Source organism: Poecilia formosa, unplaced genomic scaffold (assembly GCF_000485575.1).
Source record: "Poecilia formosa unplaced genomic scaffold, Poecilia_formosa-5.1.2 Scaffold80, whole genome shotgun sequence".
Taxonomy (NCBI): domain Eukaryota; kingdom Metazoa; phylum Chordata; class Actinopteri; order Cyprinodontiformes; family Poeciliidae; genus Poecilia; species Poecilia formosa.
In genome coordinates, this window is record NW_006800019.1 from 2,109,790 (window position 1) to 2,126,818 (window position 17,029).

General features: G+C 40.3%; 1 protein-coding gene across 4 annotated transcripts in view; it reads right to left on the reverse strand.

Moving 5' to 3' along the window:
- dip2ba (disco-interacting protein 2 homolog Ba) overlaps positions 1 to 17,029 on the reverse strand; it is a 46,436-nt gene that overhangs the window by 17,094 nt on the left and 12,313 nt on the right. For all 4 annotated transcript variants that reach the window (XM_016673625.1, XM_016673627.1, XM_007556693.2 and 1 more), the window contains exons 2-4: positions 3,193 to 3,264; positions 752 to 907; positions 510 to 635 (exon numbers count right to left, since the gene is read on the reverse strand). In XM_016673625.1, the coding sequence (XP_016529111.1) occupies positions 510 to 635; positions 752 to 907; positions 3,193 to 3,264 (354 nt within the window). The remainder of the gene's footprint in view (positions 1 to 509; positions 636 to 751; positions 908 to 3,192; positions 3,265 to 17,029) is intronic.

Genomic DNA, 17,029 nt, shown 5'->3' on the forward strand with positions numbered 1-17,029 from the left:
CTCTTTCACACAGGATAGATACAAAAATAAAAAGTTAAAGGATCAGGAATTAGGCTGTGGCAATTGGTCAAATGCATCAGGCATTTCTGACTGCTGTTTAAGTGTTTTGTTTCTTCTTCATTTTCACTATAAATCTTGTTAACTTCTTATATAACTTCTTATATAACTTTGTTGCCCAACGAATGAGGCTTGTTTCTTGGTGCTTATGGAGTCTCACCTACCCTCATTCACCTAAACACACACTGCTGAAGCTGTAGGCCCAGCGCTTCTCCAATAATCCATCATCTCAGTTTGAATCTTACTTTAGAATCAGTTTAGTTCATGAGTTCCTTAAAAGTAGCAGCATCCTGTGGGTTACCACATCCGTCTGGTCAGTAATCCCAAATATCTGACTTTGTGTTCCTTATAGCTCCTCGCGCTTACATTTTTGTTTATCTGTGGTCTAACTGGCTACTCAGCCAACGTATTTTTAAGCTGCTACATCCAAACAAAGAGGCATTTAATCCTACCTGGAGGTGTGCAGTTATCTATGGGAGACTGGACGAAGTATGAGCGTCTCTTGGTCGGCATGGGCAGCGCCATTTTCTCCTCTCTGTGTTTAGCCAGAGCCGCCTGCACAGCTTCTGTGTGGATGTCTAAACAGAAAGAATTCACAGGGCGAGGCATTAAGACAAAACAGTGCATTAACGGCCTCAATTGTGCTTGACGGTGTTTTGCAGAGTTTGTGAGGCAACAGTAGTGAGCTTTGCACCTGATCTGTAGCGCTCATCTCTGGCCCCTCCACTGCGATGTGCACGATGGTGTCTAGAGGCTGAGGAGGTGGAGGGGCCCGGGGCCTCAGGACTTGGGCTGGGGTTGGCACTGTGGCTTGGGGAAGGCTGGACGTCTGGCAGAGAAAGGTCCGCTTCTAGAAAACAGAGGTAAGTAAGTAAGTATGAGAGAGTGAACAGTTTCAAATAAATGTTGATTTATTTCTCTTGATTCTTGTGAATTATGGACATAAATGATTATTTTTTTAAATAAATAAATAAAAATCGAACCAAATGACTTGAGACAGATCATCATGACCCCTGATTAAACCAAAACAACCCTGACTGACCTTTGGCTAATAACACATTACATTTATCAAATATAGTCAAATATTTCCTTCCCCAAACATCTGAGCAGGTTACAGAAAAGTACGACACATATGTGTAAGTCAAATATAGGCTTTTTTTTGTAAGTAAAATTTAGGACTTCTTGTGGTTTTCGAAGATACTTTTATTTAAATAAAAGGCCTAAATAAACTGTGAATAAAAGCTCAATGGCAAAGGGACTTAAACATTTACATCAAAGAAACTTGATTACAGATTTGTTTGACAAAAGTTAAAAGTATGTTAAATATAACAGCTTTCAGCATGTGACTCGAATGCCTTTTTGTGTTAATTTATTTGTATTTATATTATTTCATGTATTTTATTAGAAATGTATTGAAATAATTTATTTTCATTTGTTTAAATTGGTTTTATTACCTTTACTTATGTATGGTAATTGTTTTTACCAGTATTAGAAAATTACAAATTTAACACTTAATTTTAGACCTAGTATTGAACATCTGGGTATATTTAAGACTTAAATTACATTTAAGAATTTAAATATGAAATATGTTCTTGCTCCAGACCCTAAAATTGATCATTTGTGAACTAAAAAAGCCATGTGAAAAAAAAAAAAAAAATAAATTAAAGCTGCAAAAGTACAAAAGGCAAATGAGTGAAGTCACCCTTGCTACACACAGACAGGATGCACACCCACTTTGCATAATACCATGGCAACATGTAGGTAACAATAACACAGCATCGTTAGCGATGCAGTTTATACTTAAATGGAGTAAATGCAATATAGACTGTATAGTTTGAGAATAAAATAATTCTTGAGAGACATCTTGAGCAAAACAAAGTTAATTCTCAGGTAAACAAGGCTTTCTATTATTTGCACTGACATTAAACAAGTACCATAAACCCACACAACAGAACGCAACGGTCACTTTAAGAAATATGCTTCAAGTACTAGAGCACTCAAATTTAGATTCATATAGGTCTTCTCGTTGCCTTCGGGCATGAATATTCAGCAAGAATGAGGTGGCAGCACAAGCTAAATGAGGCCAAGGATGAACTAAAAACAAAAGTGAGTTCAGTGTTTCTTTTTAAACATGACATAGCTTACAATGAAGCACCAAAACAGGACATTTTTCCATGCTGCTGCTAACTGTGGTGCAGTTCTTCCTAAGGAAACGACACCCTTTTGAGCAGCAGCTAATGAAAGACATTCAGCAGATTGGATTTCGAATCAGCAAGTCTCACTGTAGCGTGAGGAAACTATGATCCAAAACCAACTTGAGATAAGTGGCTGAAATGTTGTGAACCATCAACAACGGCAGCACGATTAGGGCGGGGGTCTGTGACACATATCATGGCCTCCACAGCGGCTTTTAATAACCGGCATAGGAATGAGCAGTGTTTTAAAACATAAAATGCTGGCTTTTCTATGTGTCATCATGTGACATCTGCAAACAATTTCCACATCTGAATGAAATCAATAGTAGAGAGAAGCAAAACAATGCCACCAGGAAGCAAACTATGAGATTTTTTTTTTTCCTTTATGTGGTGTGTTTCTTTGTAGAAAAAACTGTTTTTTTAACCACAACTTACAAAAAAATCTACATCCTTATAAAAACTTTATAAACTTGTTTTGTTTTGAGTCCCTAGAGAAACTTAATTTAATAGAAACAAAGACGAAAAGAAATGCTGATTTGACTGTAGAGCTTCCTGCTCTTCTTAGGCTGCCTGTTCATATGGAAAATGCAGCTTCACTTTTCGACACTAGGGGGCCACAGAAATCCAGAAATTCCTTTGGACTAAAAGGGAAAATACTTAAAACACACACAAAAAAAGATCATTTTTTTTATAAATCAACTCAACATGAAAAACAATAAAGGTTGCTTTATGTAAAACATGTCACGTTTTAAGTAAACTACCGTAACGTTTTAACCTTTCAATTTGGGGAAATGAGTACTTGATGAGTTCACTTTGATGCAGTTACATCAAGTTTTTGCCTCAAAAATAGCAAAGAGGTCATAGCAAGACTTTGGAGGAAGGACATCTCAGATCTAACATGAGGAATAATCGCAGAGAAAGAATGAAGAACCGGTCTTACTTGGCAGCTGAGGGATGTAGGAGGCCAGCAACTTGGCTCTTTTCTTTTCATAGCCCTTCTGTGTGATGTCACCTAGGAGAGAGGACAGCAAAATCACACCGTCATGTTAGTCATAATTACCACGCAAACACCAGACAACTGCGCACACAGGCCACTCCTCTGACACACACGCACACGCATGCACACACACACACAGGGATTTTGCTTTAGTTAACACATTTAAGTAGCTGAGTCATTTTATTAATCCTCTTTGAAGCAAATCTTCTGAACTCCACATGTTGCCAGCTAAGTCTAATTACAGCTACACAAAGAGATAACACCATTGTGAGGCTCTCCATTAGCCGCTATGAACAAACATGATTAGAAAATGATCAGCTCCTCCAGGCAATGAAACCCAACCGTGATTCCAGAAGGTAGACGAGAACGATGACAGACCCGGGAGACTTGGAGAAAACGGAGCAAAACCTAGACACTGAGAAAGCGTCATTGGCTCAGAAGGAGAAATGACAAAATCTGATCTTAACCAATAATCCAAGACCCACCTGGTTATGTTTATAACACCCTTCTACGCCAAGACTCAAAGTTGGCTGTTTTCAGCTCTTAGAGATGCAAGAAAATACTTCAAAATGTTGGCTGGCAAACTTAGTCTTCCAGCTGGAGAGACAGTAAGACTCAAAGTACAGCAAAACGATGCTGTTTTCTCTTTAAACTATCAGCCTCTGTGTCACGGAACATGCTGGATTTATGATGCCTTCCATTGGAAGTCAAAATTCGGAGTTGGCAATGACGACTCACCCAAGTTAACAGCGTTCCAGTTAAAGAAGTCGGAGAAGTTGGGACTACAATATGGCGGCACCTTTTACCTTGCAATACCTTGCGTCTGACCCAAACCAGGGTGTGAAGGATCACAACAACAACAAAAAAATCCGGCAACACAGATGATTGGGTAACAAATGGTGTAGTGATGTCAATAATATCGCCATCAGAATGGTCAACTATACATTGGCAGCCTTTTGGAAACCTCAAGAGGTAAAGAAAGGGTCTGCATTCTCTTGAGTCTTCAAACAGAAATAGATTTTAAGCTGATGTTCAGTAACACTGATTGTGCTAATCGCTAATATAAGACAACTTATTTAGTCGAATGGAAAACATAATAACAAAATATGATATATAAAACAAGGTAGTTAACTAATAAGGAACACTATGCAAAGCTACCACCGAGTCATGCTAAAGATGACCTAAAATATCAACTCTAACTAGTTTGTCTTAATATACAGCAGCAACTTGTTTCTCTCACACACACAACATGGCTTTACTCCAAATATAAATTGTTAAAAATTGTAACAAGAGACCCCAAGTTTTACAATGCTGTTCCTCTATGCGAGTCGTTTTTTGGATATCGTCCGAAATTTCTTGAATGTGCATCTCCGCCACAAAATTAGTGCATGTGAGGGAGTATCACAAACCAATTTGGTCATTTATCTCTTCCAGCACTCTCTCCTCCCTCATTCGGCCTTGGACTGTGCAAGATTCTCACAGCTGACTCAGTCTGGTAGATGGCAAGAGAGGTATGACAGAGTCCACCTCTCTGGTACCCCAAAACACACAGCTTGCTTGCGCAGCAAACATGCAGGCAAACACGCCCTGCCCAGTTAACCAACACAAACCCCTCTAGGACAGACAAACAATCCCAATCCTCCAATCCCTACACTGCTGTTCTCCTCCTTTTGTCTTTAGCTATACAAGGTGTCCCAATCCTCTGACACCTACTCCACAATGACTGGAGACCCTCATCCAGCCTGCTGAGAGGGGAAAGAGTTTTCTCACCAGTCTCCAGAACCACATATCTACCAAGTCAAAGCTAGTTTGTGTGAGAGTGGGTGATAAACACATGCTAAGGGCCACGGGTGGGGAAAGAAATGTAGCCTCGAGTGTTTGAAACAACAATGGAAAGAAATTAAGAGTGTAGAGTGCCAGAGTTCAGCAGACAGAATGCAGGGAGGTGGGATCTATTAGGGCTCTGTGGAGAGTCCCACACAGTGTTTATTCCAAAAGTTTTCATGTTACTATGAACAAGAGTTCAGGATTTGTCCGGAGAAACGTCAAAATCATCAAGGGAACGCCTCTTGAACGGAGCACGTAGATTCCCATTGTGAGGTAGGTCTGAGTTATCCTGTAACTTCAGATTCTCTCTTAAAGGTTTCACAACACCGAAATCATAAGAAATAGAGGAAGAGGGAGTGACTGTTGTGAAGAGGGGGAAAAAAAAAAGAAAGAAAAAAAAGGCAGACCCTTTCAGAGAGAGGGAGTGAGCAATTCTATGCTTGGCTCTTTGTCGTTCAGTTTGGTGTTTACCCTTGGGTGCACACACTCAGGAGGAAAACATGCCAACAAAAGTGTGGGTTCCTAAAGTTTTAACCATGCTAGAGGCTGGCTGCGTGTTCAAACACATCCAGAGAATGAGCCATCTATCAGCAGCATATTGATCATAGCAGACTGGAGCATCATTGTTGTTCGAGACGAGGGTCAAACCAAGCCCAGATCTGTAGCTCAAGCGGCATCATTGAGGGAGGAAAACAAAAAAGAGGGATAGATGGAAAGACGGGGGGGAGGACAGTCATTAACGCTGACAGAAGAGAGTCTTTGTTGGTGGGGCACAACAGGCACGGATTGGCACTGGCTCAGCAGCTGACGGCGAGCGGAAAGGAAACTGAAGGACTCTGGGCTGAAAGACTGACTGTAACAGCTGATTCCGAACAGAAGGAAAAAGCTGTGCGCGTTAAGAGTAAGAATGTGGTGTTTTGAGTGCAAGAACAAGCAAAACAGTACAGTAACTGTGCGTGTGTGTAATCTGAGGTCAGGGGACAGGATATGAACATTACCCCACCCAGTGAGCGCGCTGCCAAAAAACCGTCTCCCTGTGCCTGTCTGGAGAACGAGGAATGTGCTGATTGGAAAAGCACCGAGCTGACGGTGACAGCCAACTGGCCAAGAGAGCCCGTTCGGTGGCCAACTAATCCCCCACACCCCCCTGAGCTGCAGCAAAACCGGAGTGCGTGTACGCAGCTGGTACAGGTTAAAGGTGCAACAAACCAAGAGGAATGAATGCTGACGCAGGGCAAAAGGATGGTGGCGTACAAGGCTTTTCTGTGTCAGATGTGTGTCAGTATGTCAGCCTGACCCTGCTTAACATTTCCAGCCAAACTAGTAGTGGAGGGTCACATTTCTCAGTTACACATATGTAATGACCAGATAATGAACTGGAAATGTGTTAATAGGCTTTTCCTGGCCAACAGAGATTCCTAATTTTCCTCTTCATAAGTACTATGACATATGGGAAATATTCTCTCAGTACAGGTTAGTTTTTTCTTTTTCCTGCAAAAATGAAAGAACAAGATTATTTCGTGCATTAAAGCTCAACAAAGTGAATTAAGGTATATGCTTGTTGATGTTGTAATTAAAGATAAAAAATATGGCAGAAGTCTAGTCTAGTTTCGATGCATTTAATGAAAACCGTTTTTTCCCCGACCAGATCACAAGAAAACCACTTAATACCGAATCCAGCGGATTGGTACCTGCATCTACCGATCTATCTGCCAAACTGGCTTCAAAAATGTCTGATCAGTGCAATGACGCTTTCTGAGCTCATATGAGGCGGCGCAGCAGTGACCTCTGGCTCCTCTTTTCAACTGCAGCTACTGATCTCTGACCTGAGGCCAGCTCAGAAAGAGGGTTGATCCGCTCACAGCTGACCATACAAGGCCACAGAGGGGAGAGATGCAGCATCAATCCCAGTTACACCAACAAACAAAACTAGCTAAAACCATTTCAGGAATGAAAGGTTTTTTTTTGGGTTTTTTTTATAAACCCAGTGATCAATATCCGTCACTAATTTGGATCAATATTTCTGGAGACTCAATCAGCACTGGAACAGTACAAATCTGGACTGATGCCAGATATTGATATTGCCATTACGGTCAATAACTGATAGTTGCCAATACTATTTTCCTAGCCTTTTGACTCCTGACTTTGCTGCTCTGCTTTAGGTAAACACCCCACAATCCTGCACTGCTTCACTGCCGCATGCCCAAACAAATACAACATGGCCAAACCCTTCACTTCCTGTGCCAGAAAACACAAACGGCAACATGATGGAAACAAACATCGGCTTTTAACACCAATATTAACCCATATCTGATGAGCATCTCAAGTTAAACTATATCAACAAAAATATGAAGTAAAAGACTGTATGGTAAGGGCAAATTTACAACATAAGAAAAAGAGAGTTAATAAAAACGGCATACTCAGGTAAGCCAAGTATGATATTTGAAACACTAAATACTTTTGACAGAGATATAAAAACTGTGCAAATAGCGGCAGGGATGTTCATTTATTCAGTTTTTTGGGAGCAGTGATGGTCATAAAGTCAAACAGGTGCTAGGAGGAAAGATTTACATAAACGCTCCTTTGTGCACTTAGGACATCTATTGGAGCTTTTCGACGTATCATTTATTAATCATTACCTCGTTATTGCTGCGCACAATGCGCACATCGCAAAGAACAACCTGGACTGCAAGAAGTGTAAACAAGCAAATGTCTTTGGGGACAAACTGCAGTATAATGGAGTGTAAAAAGTCTTAAAACTTTTTACATATGACTTCACAAGAGGTTTATGAAATCAAGAAGAAACAACAAGTTGTTTCAACACCCAAACAACAGATGTTGGCAACTTTTCCCTAAAACCTTGTTGCTGAGATGGATTTTTTTTCCCACAGTACGTGAATAGATCTCTTACCATCAGTGGTTTATTTTTGCCGTCAACCAATACAGGCAAGCAGTGTTGCATATTTCCCTTACTTTGTGCAGCAATGTCTCAAACAATAACATAACCTCCCCAGCCCCCCAATAAAACATGACTTTAAATTAATTTAGCGATTTAGCATTGTAGAAAACAATTAGTTACAAATCACTGCACGTATGTACAGAACTATTTATTACCAATACATAAAGTATTTTCAAAATGTTTCTCAAATGAAACATTTGAGAAACATGTTTCATTTGAGAAACAGTGATAATTTGCAGAAAAGATTTGGTGGGTTTTTTCCCCCCCGATCCGGTTCACAGCCAGCAGCCCCTCTAACGTGACCCAATATCCTGAAAAGAAAAAAGAAAAAAAGCAGACAAGAGAGTCTGGAATGGAAAGTTGACGCTCACTTTCTCCACATATACACAAATCAGATCAATGGTAGCAAAGCACATTAGAGAGCAGAAGACTGATGTGGGAGCGATGCATTAGAAATCAGCTGACTAGCCCTCCAGCACACTCACATTCATGTGAAATTAACAAGAAGGCAACTGAGTCATAAGTTTTGAACTCGTCTGTTAAGGATGTTGATACTACATGAAGTCATCTCATGTAGTAACATGGGTGTCTGTCTTTCCTACTCAAAAGTGAAGGGGAAAAAAAAAAAAGATCTGAATGTTGGTAAGGGAATCTAGCACACTTTCAATAATGTGGGGGTATCTGATGACAGACTGTTCTGCCTGTTATGACATATGAGAGCTGGACCGTTACAACCTGGACTTTGTTTAAAAATGCTTCCTAAAACACAAGGGCTTCCTTGAAAGGATACATTTGTTGAGTAAAAGCTTTCACCATCCCACTAAGTGATTAATAAAAGAGGACAAAACAAAAACACTTTGAAAGATGAAACATTCTGCTTTTTAAATGTTTACCTTTTTTTTTTTTTTTAACAAATGTAAAAATGAGAAGAAGTTTGGAACTTCTCTTCTTTGGAGGTCAAAAAGCTTCAGTCTTTGTTCTGACTGTAGACATATTTTTCAACACATGCTGAAAAATATAATTATTAGTTTTCAACATATGTAGGTTCGGAGGGAACAAAAAAAAAGCCAATTACAAATTTAAACCCAATGTTTTCATTGTAGATTTTGTATTTTCCTCGTCATGTCATTTTATGATACTGAAGAAAAAAAATGTTCTTATATGTCATTTCAAAGCCTAAAAATAATAAGATTCATGCCCATGTTGTGCTATAATTCAGTTTCTGACTAGCTCTATACACTTACTGATGCTACATTGGATTATTCTTTTTTTTTTCCCTACTGGAGAAGATCAAATGCGATTTGGGAATTTTTGATTACCATTAATACATGTCTATACGTTTCCCTTTATTTACGTATATAAGCATTTATCCCCCCCCCCAGACCCAGAGCGCTGTGTAATTAAAGGCGGGCAGATTAGCAAGTGACATGACTGCCACCCACAATTTCCTCTTGCTTCACTGAATCAGTTCCGCTGTCTGCACACACACACGCATTCATTTGACAGGTGTCTTGCACCACATAGCGCCACACGAACACACACTGCAACCTTTAACAGAACCACATAAAGCCTGGATTATGAATGAGTAATAAACGGAGGCTCCCTTTCACTTCGTGAAAAATAAGACTCGTTTTTAGATCGCCGTCGTCCACTGCAGCGTGAGGCTTTTCTAACAAAAACAAATGTCATCCGTACATCTTACGTGACATGGATCAGAATATTAATATATTACAGTTCAGCGCTGGACTGTTTTTAAACCCTGCGAAGCTCCTAGCAGCCCGCTGCCCTGCAGCAACACCTCTGCTTCCTCGGAGGTGTTTGTATTTATGGACTGTTACACAGGAGAGACGGACGCTAAACACCAATAACACCTTCTGCCACAACATGACAAAAAGCCAAGAGATGTGTGTGTGTGTGTGTGTGTGTGTGTGTGTGTGTGTGTGTGTGTGTGCGCGCGCGCGAAAATAAAAGAGAGACGAATCGTGCAAACAGCCGCAGAATGCACATTTACATATAAATACACAGATAAACACAGGGCTGAGAGAGGAGGAACTAACGTCACCCACAGGATCTTATTTATAGAGACTCTGAGCAGAAACGCAAAAACAATGGGCAGGCTGTGCTGAGAACATGGCTAAACAGCACTTAACAGGAAATGCAAATGACTGAACCTGACACAAAGGACATTTAATGACACCTGGTCATTAGTCAAAGGATATGCAAGTAGCTAGAAAATATTTACAGTGACTGGTTATACATTAAAGAGCATTTCTCTGATGAGCAACAGGATCTACAACTGCGTTCATTCACATTTTTTTGGTGCATTATGTAACCTTGTGTTTTGGTTTTACAGTGGCTAAAAAAATGAACACATTTCATATCCCTGGAGCTTTTTTTTTTTTTTTTTTTTTTCCACAAGCTACAATCACAAACTATAAGCAGTATTACTGGAATTTTATCCAACAAACGCAAAGTTGTAAATCGATAGTGGAACCAATAAATGGTTTGAAATGTTTTTGGGGTTTTTTTTACTAATGAAATCTGAAATGTGCGGTGTGCATTGGAATTCCAAGGAAACTCCTAGGAAACAATGTCGTTCACCACCTTTTGCAAATATTAAATTAACAGGACTTTTGGGGTATTTTATATAGTCTGACATTTTAACCATTTTTTTTTTCTAGAAAAAATAGCTCAAGCAGAGCCTTTATTGGTATTTGGATCTGGACTTTAACTGAGCCATTTCTAAAACATGAATATGCTTTTACCTAAAATGTCCCACTGCAGCTCTGGTTGTACATATTCAGTCTGTGTCTAGCTGGACGGTGAACCTTCAACCCTTCTCTAACCCTGCCCTACATTAACTACTGGAGGAAACACGCCCACAGCATAAAGACGCCTTCATGTTTCATGGTGTGTCAGATTGATGTGCAGAATAAGTTCTCCTCCACACACTGCCCTTTAAATGTAGGCAAAAAAAAAACAAACTTTCATTTCGATCACATCACATTTTAGCTCATCAACAATTGGTTTCTTCTTTCCATTTTTCCACAAAAGTCAGGTTTATAGAGTATGAACCCCACTAAAGGTTTTCTCTTTGTTGTTTTCTCACTAACTCTCTCTAAGAAACCTCTCAAGTTTTCACAGAACAGCTGGATTTAAACAGAGGAGACGTTACGAACATGTGAACTGCTAAGACAAATGTTTGGACTGGATTTATCGAGGGGTGTACGAGTAACCAAGGTCACACATTTCAAATGTATTTTCCTAAAATTAAAAACCAGACATCTTTTTATTGTGCACTTCATAATTATACACTAGTTTCTGCTGTTCACATAAAAATCCCAATGACCTGATACAATGTAGGGGGGGGAGAGAGGTTGAAAACGTATAAACACTTCTGCAAAGGCACAGCCAAGGGTTTATAGTTTGCAGAGTAAAGACTTTTTCTTAGTTAAACCCCAGCTTTAAAACCATCAATGTTTTTCCTCAGAGGAAGGCTGGGGGGGCGGAGGGGGGCGGTGGGTGGTGACGTCCATATCTGAACGATGATTCAAACAGTTGTTCATAGACTTCCCACCCCCAAGTCCTCCGTTTTCAACTCCAAACCCCAGCCAACAATTCATCTGGGAACGGACAAGTTCATGTGGGGGTTTTCATTCAGACAGGGAGGATGAAGTAATCTCTGGACGGCTGTGGAAATCTGCCGGCCATCTGAGAACAGAACTGGGGGAGTTTCGGTTCCCCTGGCAGACTTTCCGTCCGAGACTGGACCGCGTTCGACTTCGGTTGCTCCGAGGGAGGTTTCGACAGATCACTGACAAAGTTGCAGTGGCAAAAATACAGTGAAGAGCCATTAATCACAGTGATGAATGATGCAGAAAACAATAGGGATTTCTCTTTCAGTGGGTAAATAGAAAAATACGCATTTCTAAAACGGCAGCACATCACAATCAAACATATTTAACAGCTGCTTGAGTTAGAACTTGTGACTGAACTAGTTTTAAAAGTAGTAAAAAGTTTATTTTATTTTATTTTTTTAAACTTCCAAGGATGTTTAACACTTGTCATTATACAACTTGTCACACGGCTCCAAATAGGTTGCAGGCAGCATGAAAAGACGTAGCATAGGGTGTGACGAGTAACAGTGAAAACGGCAAAACAAAACTGTGCTAAAGGGCCGCTGGCGGTACAAACAGATGGTGGGAAATACACAGCATTCGACTCTAGTGACATCAAAGCCTGCAAAATGCAGAATTTCCTCAACTCTGTAAATGTTAACCACAAAAGGAAAAAAAAAAAAAAAACCTGAACAGACACACCCGCGTGTACGTAAACACCCTGCCAGAGGAGAGCACCTAATTGTTTTATACTGTAAAAAATCACACTTTCCTGTACGGGACATAAACACTTGAGCTCAATTGTGTTCTGCGAAAATAAAAAAAATAAAAAATGAGATTAGATCCACTCAGAAGTATGCACAACCTTTCTGGGCAGCTGTGGCTCACTGAGACTCGACTGACAGCATCCTGAAAGCTGGTGTTGGCAAAGAAAGAAAATTAATGTCGTTTCCAAACTTTTTACCGCATTAACTTTCTGTTGAGTGCAGACTTCCTCCATTAGATCTATTTATTACTGGCTGATCTGACATCAGTTTGAGAGAGTGCAGTAAATTATAACGACACGGGAACGCTTGAAGAACTGTTACATGAGAAAAAAATAACAAAAAGTGAAGGCGGTTTCTCTCCACTAAGTGACCAATCTCAGGAGCTATATCATCCGTTTCATTTGTCCCTTAATGCGACTGTACTGCATGTATTGTTACGCTACTTTAACTCCAATGTAGGTCGCTTTGTCTGGAAACAACAACAAACAGGTTGTTCAGCCATTAGAGCGGTGAACTGTTTTATACAGATAAATTAAGCTTGTTGAAAAGCGATAAGAAGATCAAACACAATCAGTCAGCTGACGTCAGCGTCGAAGTCGGCTGTGAGCAGTCGGAGGTTTCCTTCTGCCCTAAGGCACGACGTGACTCCCACAGGGATTTAGCAAACACGAGTTTGTCCTTTTAGCAGACTTTCTATACCATTTTAAAGTTCTGTACTTTTCCCACAATCAGATGCTCCCTGGAGTTTTTATACTATTTTTGACATTTTGAGTGGGGCGACTGTGGCTGTGTGGGTAGAGTAGTCCTCTCGCGATCGGAAGGTTGCAGGTTCGATTCCAGCTTTGATGTCGATCGATGTGCCTCTGGTCAAAAGTATTGGTGTATAAATGGGTGAATGTGATTCTAGTGTGAAGAGTGGTCAAAATGACTGGTAAGGTGCTATATAAGTTAATTTACAAAATATTAGCATTAAACTTCCCCAGACCGCTGTAGCTTCTAAAAATCGTGAAAAAAAAATAAAAGTGCTTCAATTAGTTTCTGGTATGGCCTCTCACCCACTGACACCAGTCCAAATTCAAACAAGTATGTCTTCTTCCATTAAGGAATAAATCATTTTCAAACAAAGACATTCAGCATACACCGTCTATGAGTCTAACATTGTCTATTATTCTTGGATGATCACCCAAAAGATCAACCAAAACAAGATCCCAACCTTAATCATTTCACAGAGACACCAGTAAATAAAGAAGCAACTGTTTTTCACAATCAAAATTGTTTCCCTGGAGAGAAAAAAAAAAATCATCTTTTTTTGTGAGCAACGGGGAATGTCCAGTAGCCTTGGTGCTGTGACCGACCACATGACCCAAAAATACAGTTAAGACAACGTATTGACTCGAAAGAAGTCGGGTCTCAGAGGAATTACATTTCCGTTTCCGTTTCCGTTTCCTTTCCTTTCCTCTCCCTTTGCAAATTAACCAGAACTAAAAACTTATTTACTCAATCAATACAAGGAGTTTCAAGTATTTGATGAATGAAAAAAAGCGGCAAAACATAAAGACTTCTTGTGTAGAAGATCAATAAAGATGTCAAGCTGTGCCACCAAGGTATAACACAACTATTAAAGTCCAAAAAAAAAAATCAATATATGCTGCCATAATTCTATCTAGTGTTTTATTTAGACACACTTGCATCCAAAGTGCTCAACAAACCAGTATTTCAGCATTGCCAAGTAACCACATAGCATTGAGTGCTGAATGTGAATTAAGAGGCTTCAGATTTCAGCACAGCAGTATTGGAACCAAACAGAGGTCAGAATAATGTGGCGAACATGACCCAAGGATCACCGAGCCCCATCTGTCAACTGGAACCTTCCAGCGGTTTTCTGCTGATACAGACACAAACGTAGACTGCAAGTGCACATAAAACTACATATTTCTGGATTAACTTTAACATGCTACGGATAAATGATGCTCCTTCATTGTGCCTAATTGCTTTTGAGTTGAAAGTAGGCACTAATGTGAAAGGAATCATGTTACCCTGGCAGCTGACTCACTAAATCAATTTAATAAGTCATAACTGGCCATGACTAGCCTGTATGAGAAACACTTAAGTACCGAGTCTAAAGCTGACACTGCAAACCTTAAAGCCTACATGTACCCTCTGCAGACAGCTCATGGTCAGCTCATTGCTGACCTCAACCCATCCACCACCACTAACACTCATTAAACAGCCTGTCATCCGTGTGGGAACCATAAGCTGCATGCAATTTATGGCTCCAAAAGCGTAATGTCAAAGAAATGTGCGGAAAAATAAAGGACTAAATAGAAAAATCAGAAAAACAACATGGAGGTGAAAGGTGTCTCCATAGGCTGGTATTCAAATCTAAAAATCATTTAAAATCACATCGTCTAAAAATGACGAATGTTTTTTTGTTGCGTGCAGCACAAATATTAAAAATAAATAAATAAAAATGCCTGCCCCAACCTATTACAGCTACAGATGTTCCCACTCTAAAAGGTCACTCAGAGGGCACACATTATAAACATATGGAAAGCATAATAAAATATTTTAGGAAGTCCATAGACACTGGAAGCCATCGGAGTGTTTTTGCGGTAAAGATACCCGAAGAAGCTTAGGTCAGCGGACACTCACATAGTCAACTGTACATTAAAAGTCAAGTCACTGTCTAATGTCAGATGATTTTAACTACAGCTACAGACCTGACTGTACATAACTGAAAGTACTCTGACTAAACACAAACAATGAAACTTGTAATGTAGCTTTGAGCACCATGCCCCAACGACTGACCATGCATGGGAGCAGCCGGTCTGTGACTGGGTGGTCTGGTAAGGGCTGAGGTGTTGAAACCGAGACCAAACATATTCTGCCAGAGAAAATGATATCACGCATTATCGTGTTCTTTTTTCTTTCTTTTTTCCCCATGCCGAGCCAAGACGAGGATTCAATTGATCTTCTTGTGCTTTTAAATTCAGACGACTGTTTCGCCACGGCGGTGGAGCCAAGTCATTTTAATAACTGCATAACTGCCAGAGTCTCGTCAGTGCCTGTGGGTGTATTTCAGGCACGACACAACCCTCCTTCGGAGTTTGGCCCTGCCACTGATGTAAGGGTGTGAAAAAATAATGTGCACTGATATTATGGCGCTACTCGTTGAGGCAAGTTGCTAACACAATCCATCACAAAATGCATGTCAGGGTTGTAACAACACAGTCTACGGGCACGCAGATAAACAATCAATTTTAGCTCATCTCCAGGAAATGAGTAAGACCCACTTTAAGAGGAACAGCAGCGAACTCTGCCAAAGGAATTCAATTGCCGACTTGATGCATTTACTAAAAAACAACTAATAGATTTGCATAAAAACTGCAGGAATTAAACCGAAGCCCCGCCCTTTCGGTCTCTCTCATGTTTGACTTTGTTTGTGCTTTGTTTTTACCTGTTTCTCTGGGGACTCGACTGAAGGGAGTCTACAACTGCAAGCCAAGCTCCAGCACAATGTGGTCTGAAAGGCCAAGATACACATCGGCTCATTGAAGGGGTTTCCTGAGGATTTCTAAGCACTGGGAATGTTTGATAAGTCTCCGGGCTCGACGCAGATTTAGGAAGGGACTATTTAAAAGGGAAGGCAAACGTCCAAAAGCCAAGCAAAAAAACATAAATAAAAAGAATTTAAAACCAGCCAGATGAGCAGTTGACAAAGAAAGTAGCTGACCTTTTTGAAAGTTTGCTGGTGCATTAACAGCACTGCTTGACCCGTGATCTGTGTTTCCATATCAGCTCTTTCTGTGACCCGGGCCTCACTTTTCATATATAGAAACTGGGCCACTGCTGAGAAAATGCCTCATGTTCCTCACACCCACTTAAAAGGCCTGAACGTTCATCTGTGGATGATCGGCTGAGGAGGCCACGTGGGAGACAGAGTCAGCGTGTCAGAGTCAGTGACGGGATTTATGACCGTCACATTTATCCAGGGCTTTTATGAGCAGAGTTTTAACGGCTACATTACGGTAAAACTAATAAAACATAGAGATAAAAAACTAGATAAATGTCCCCGGTTTATCTTTTTCATAGACAAGCTTTTAACTATCTCTGAAAATAATTTGCTAAATATTTTAACAGAGAGGTGGCGATACTTTGAATTTGCCCTAATTTGCTAACATGAAGATATAAAAGTTAAACCTTGCAGAAAAGGAAAACAATCGCATGAACTGGTCTGACACTCAGAAAATTAGCAGGTTTATAACAAGTTTCTCAGGAGTTTGACAGTCTGACTGCTGGCCATAGAAGAGCAGCTTCTGTCAAGATGAGATATTTTAACCCTTGTGTTCACAAATGGGGTCCAACCGACCCCACGCAAGTAAAACTTGCGTCATTTGCCACAATCCTCCACATTTGCCTCAGTCCTCGCACACACAAGGTTTTAACCAGTGGTGGTCCTTGACCCTCCTCCTGCACAATAACGCAACACACAAACCAAAGCACACTCCCCTCACAAAGTCTAATCTGCGAAAATCTTTTGTTACATGACTTATCCAAACCACCAAGAAGCAAGTGTTTTATGTTCTACTAAAAAATATTAAAAATCCGTG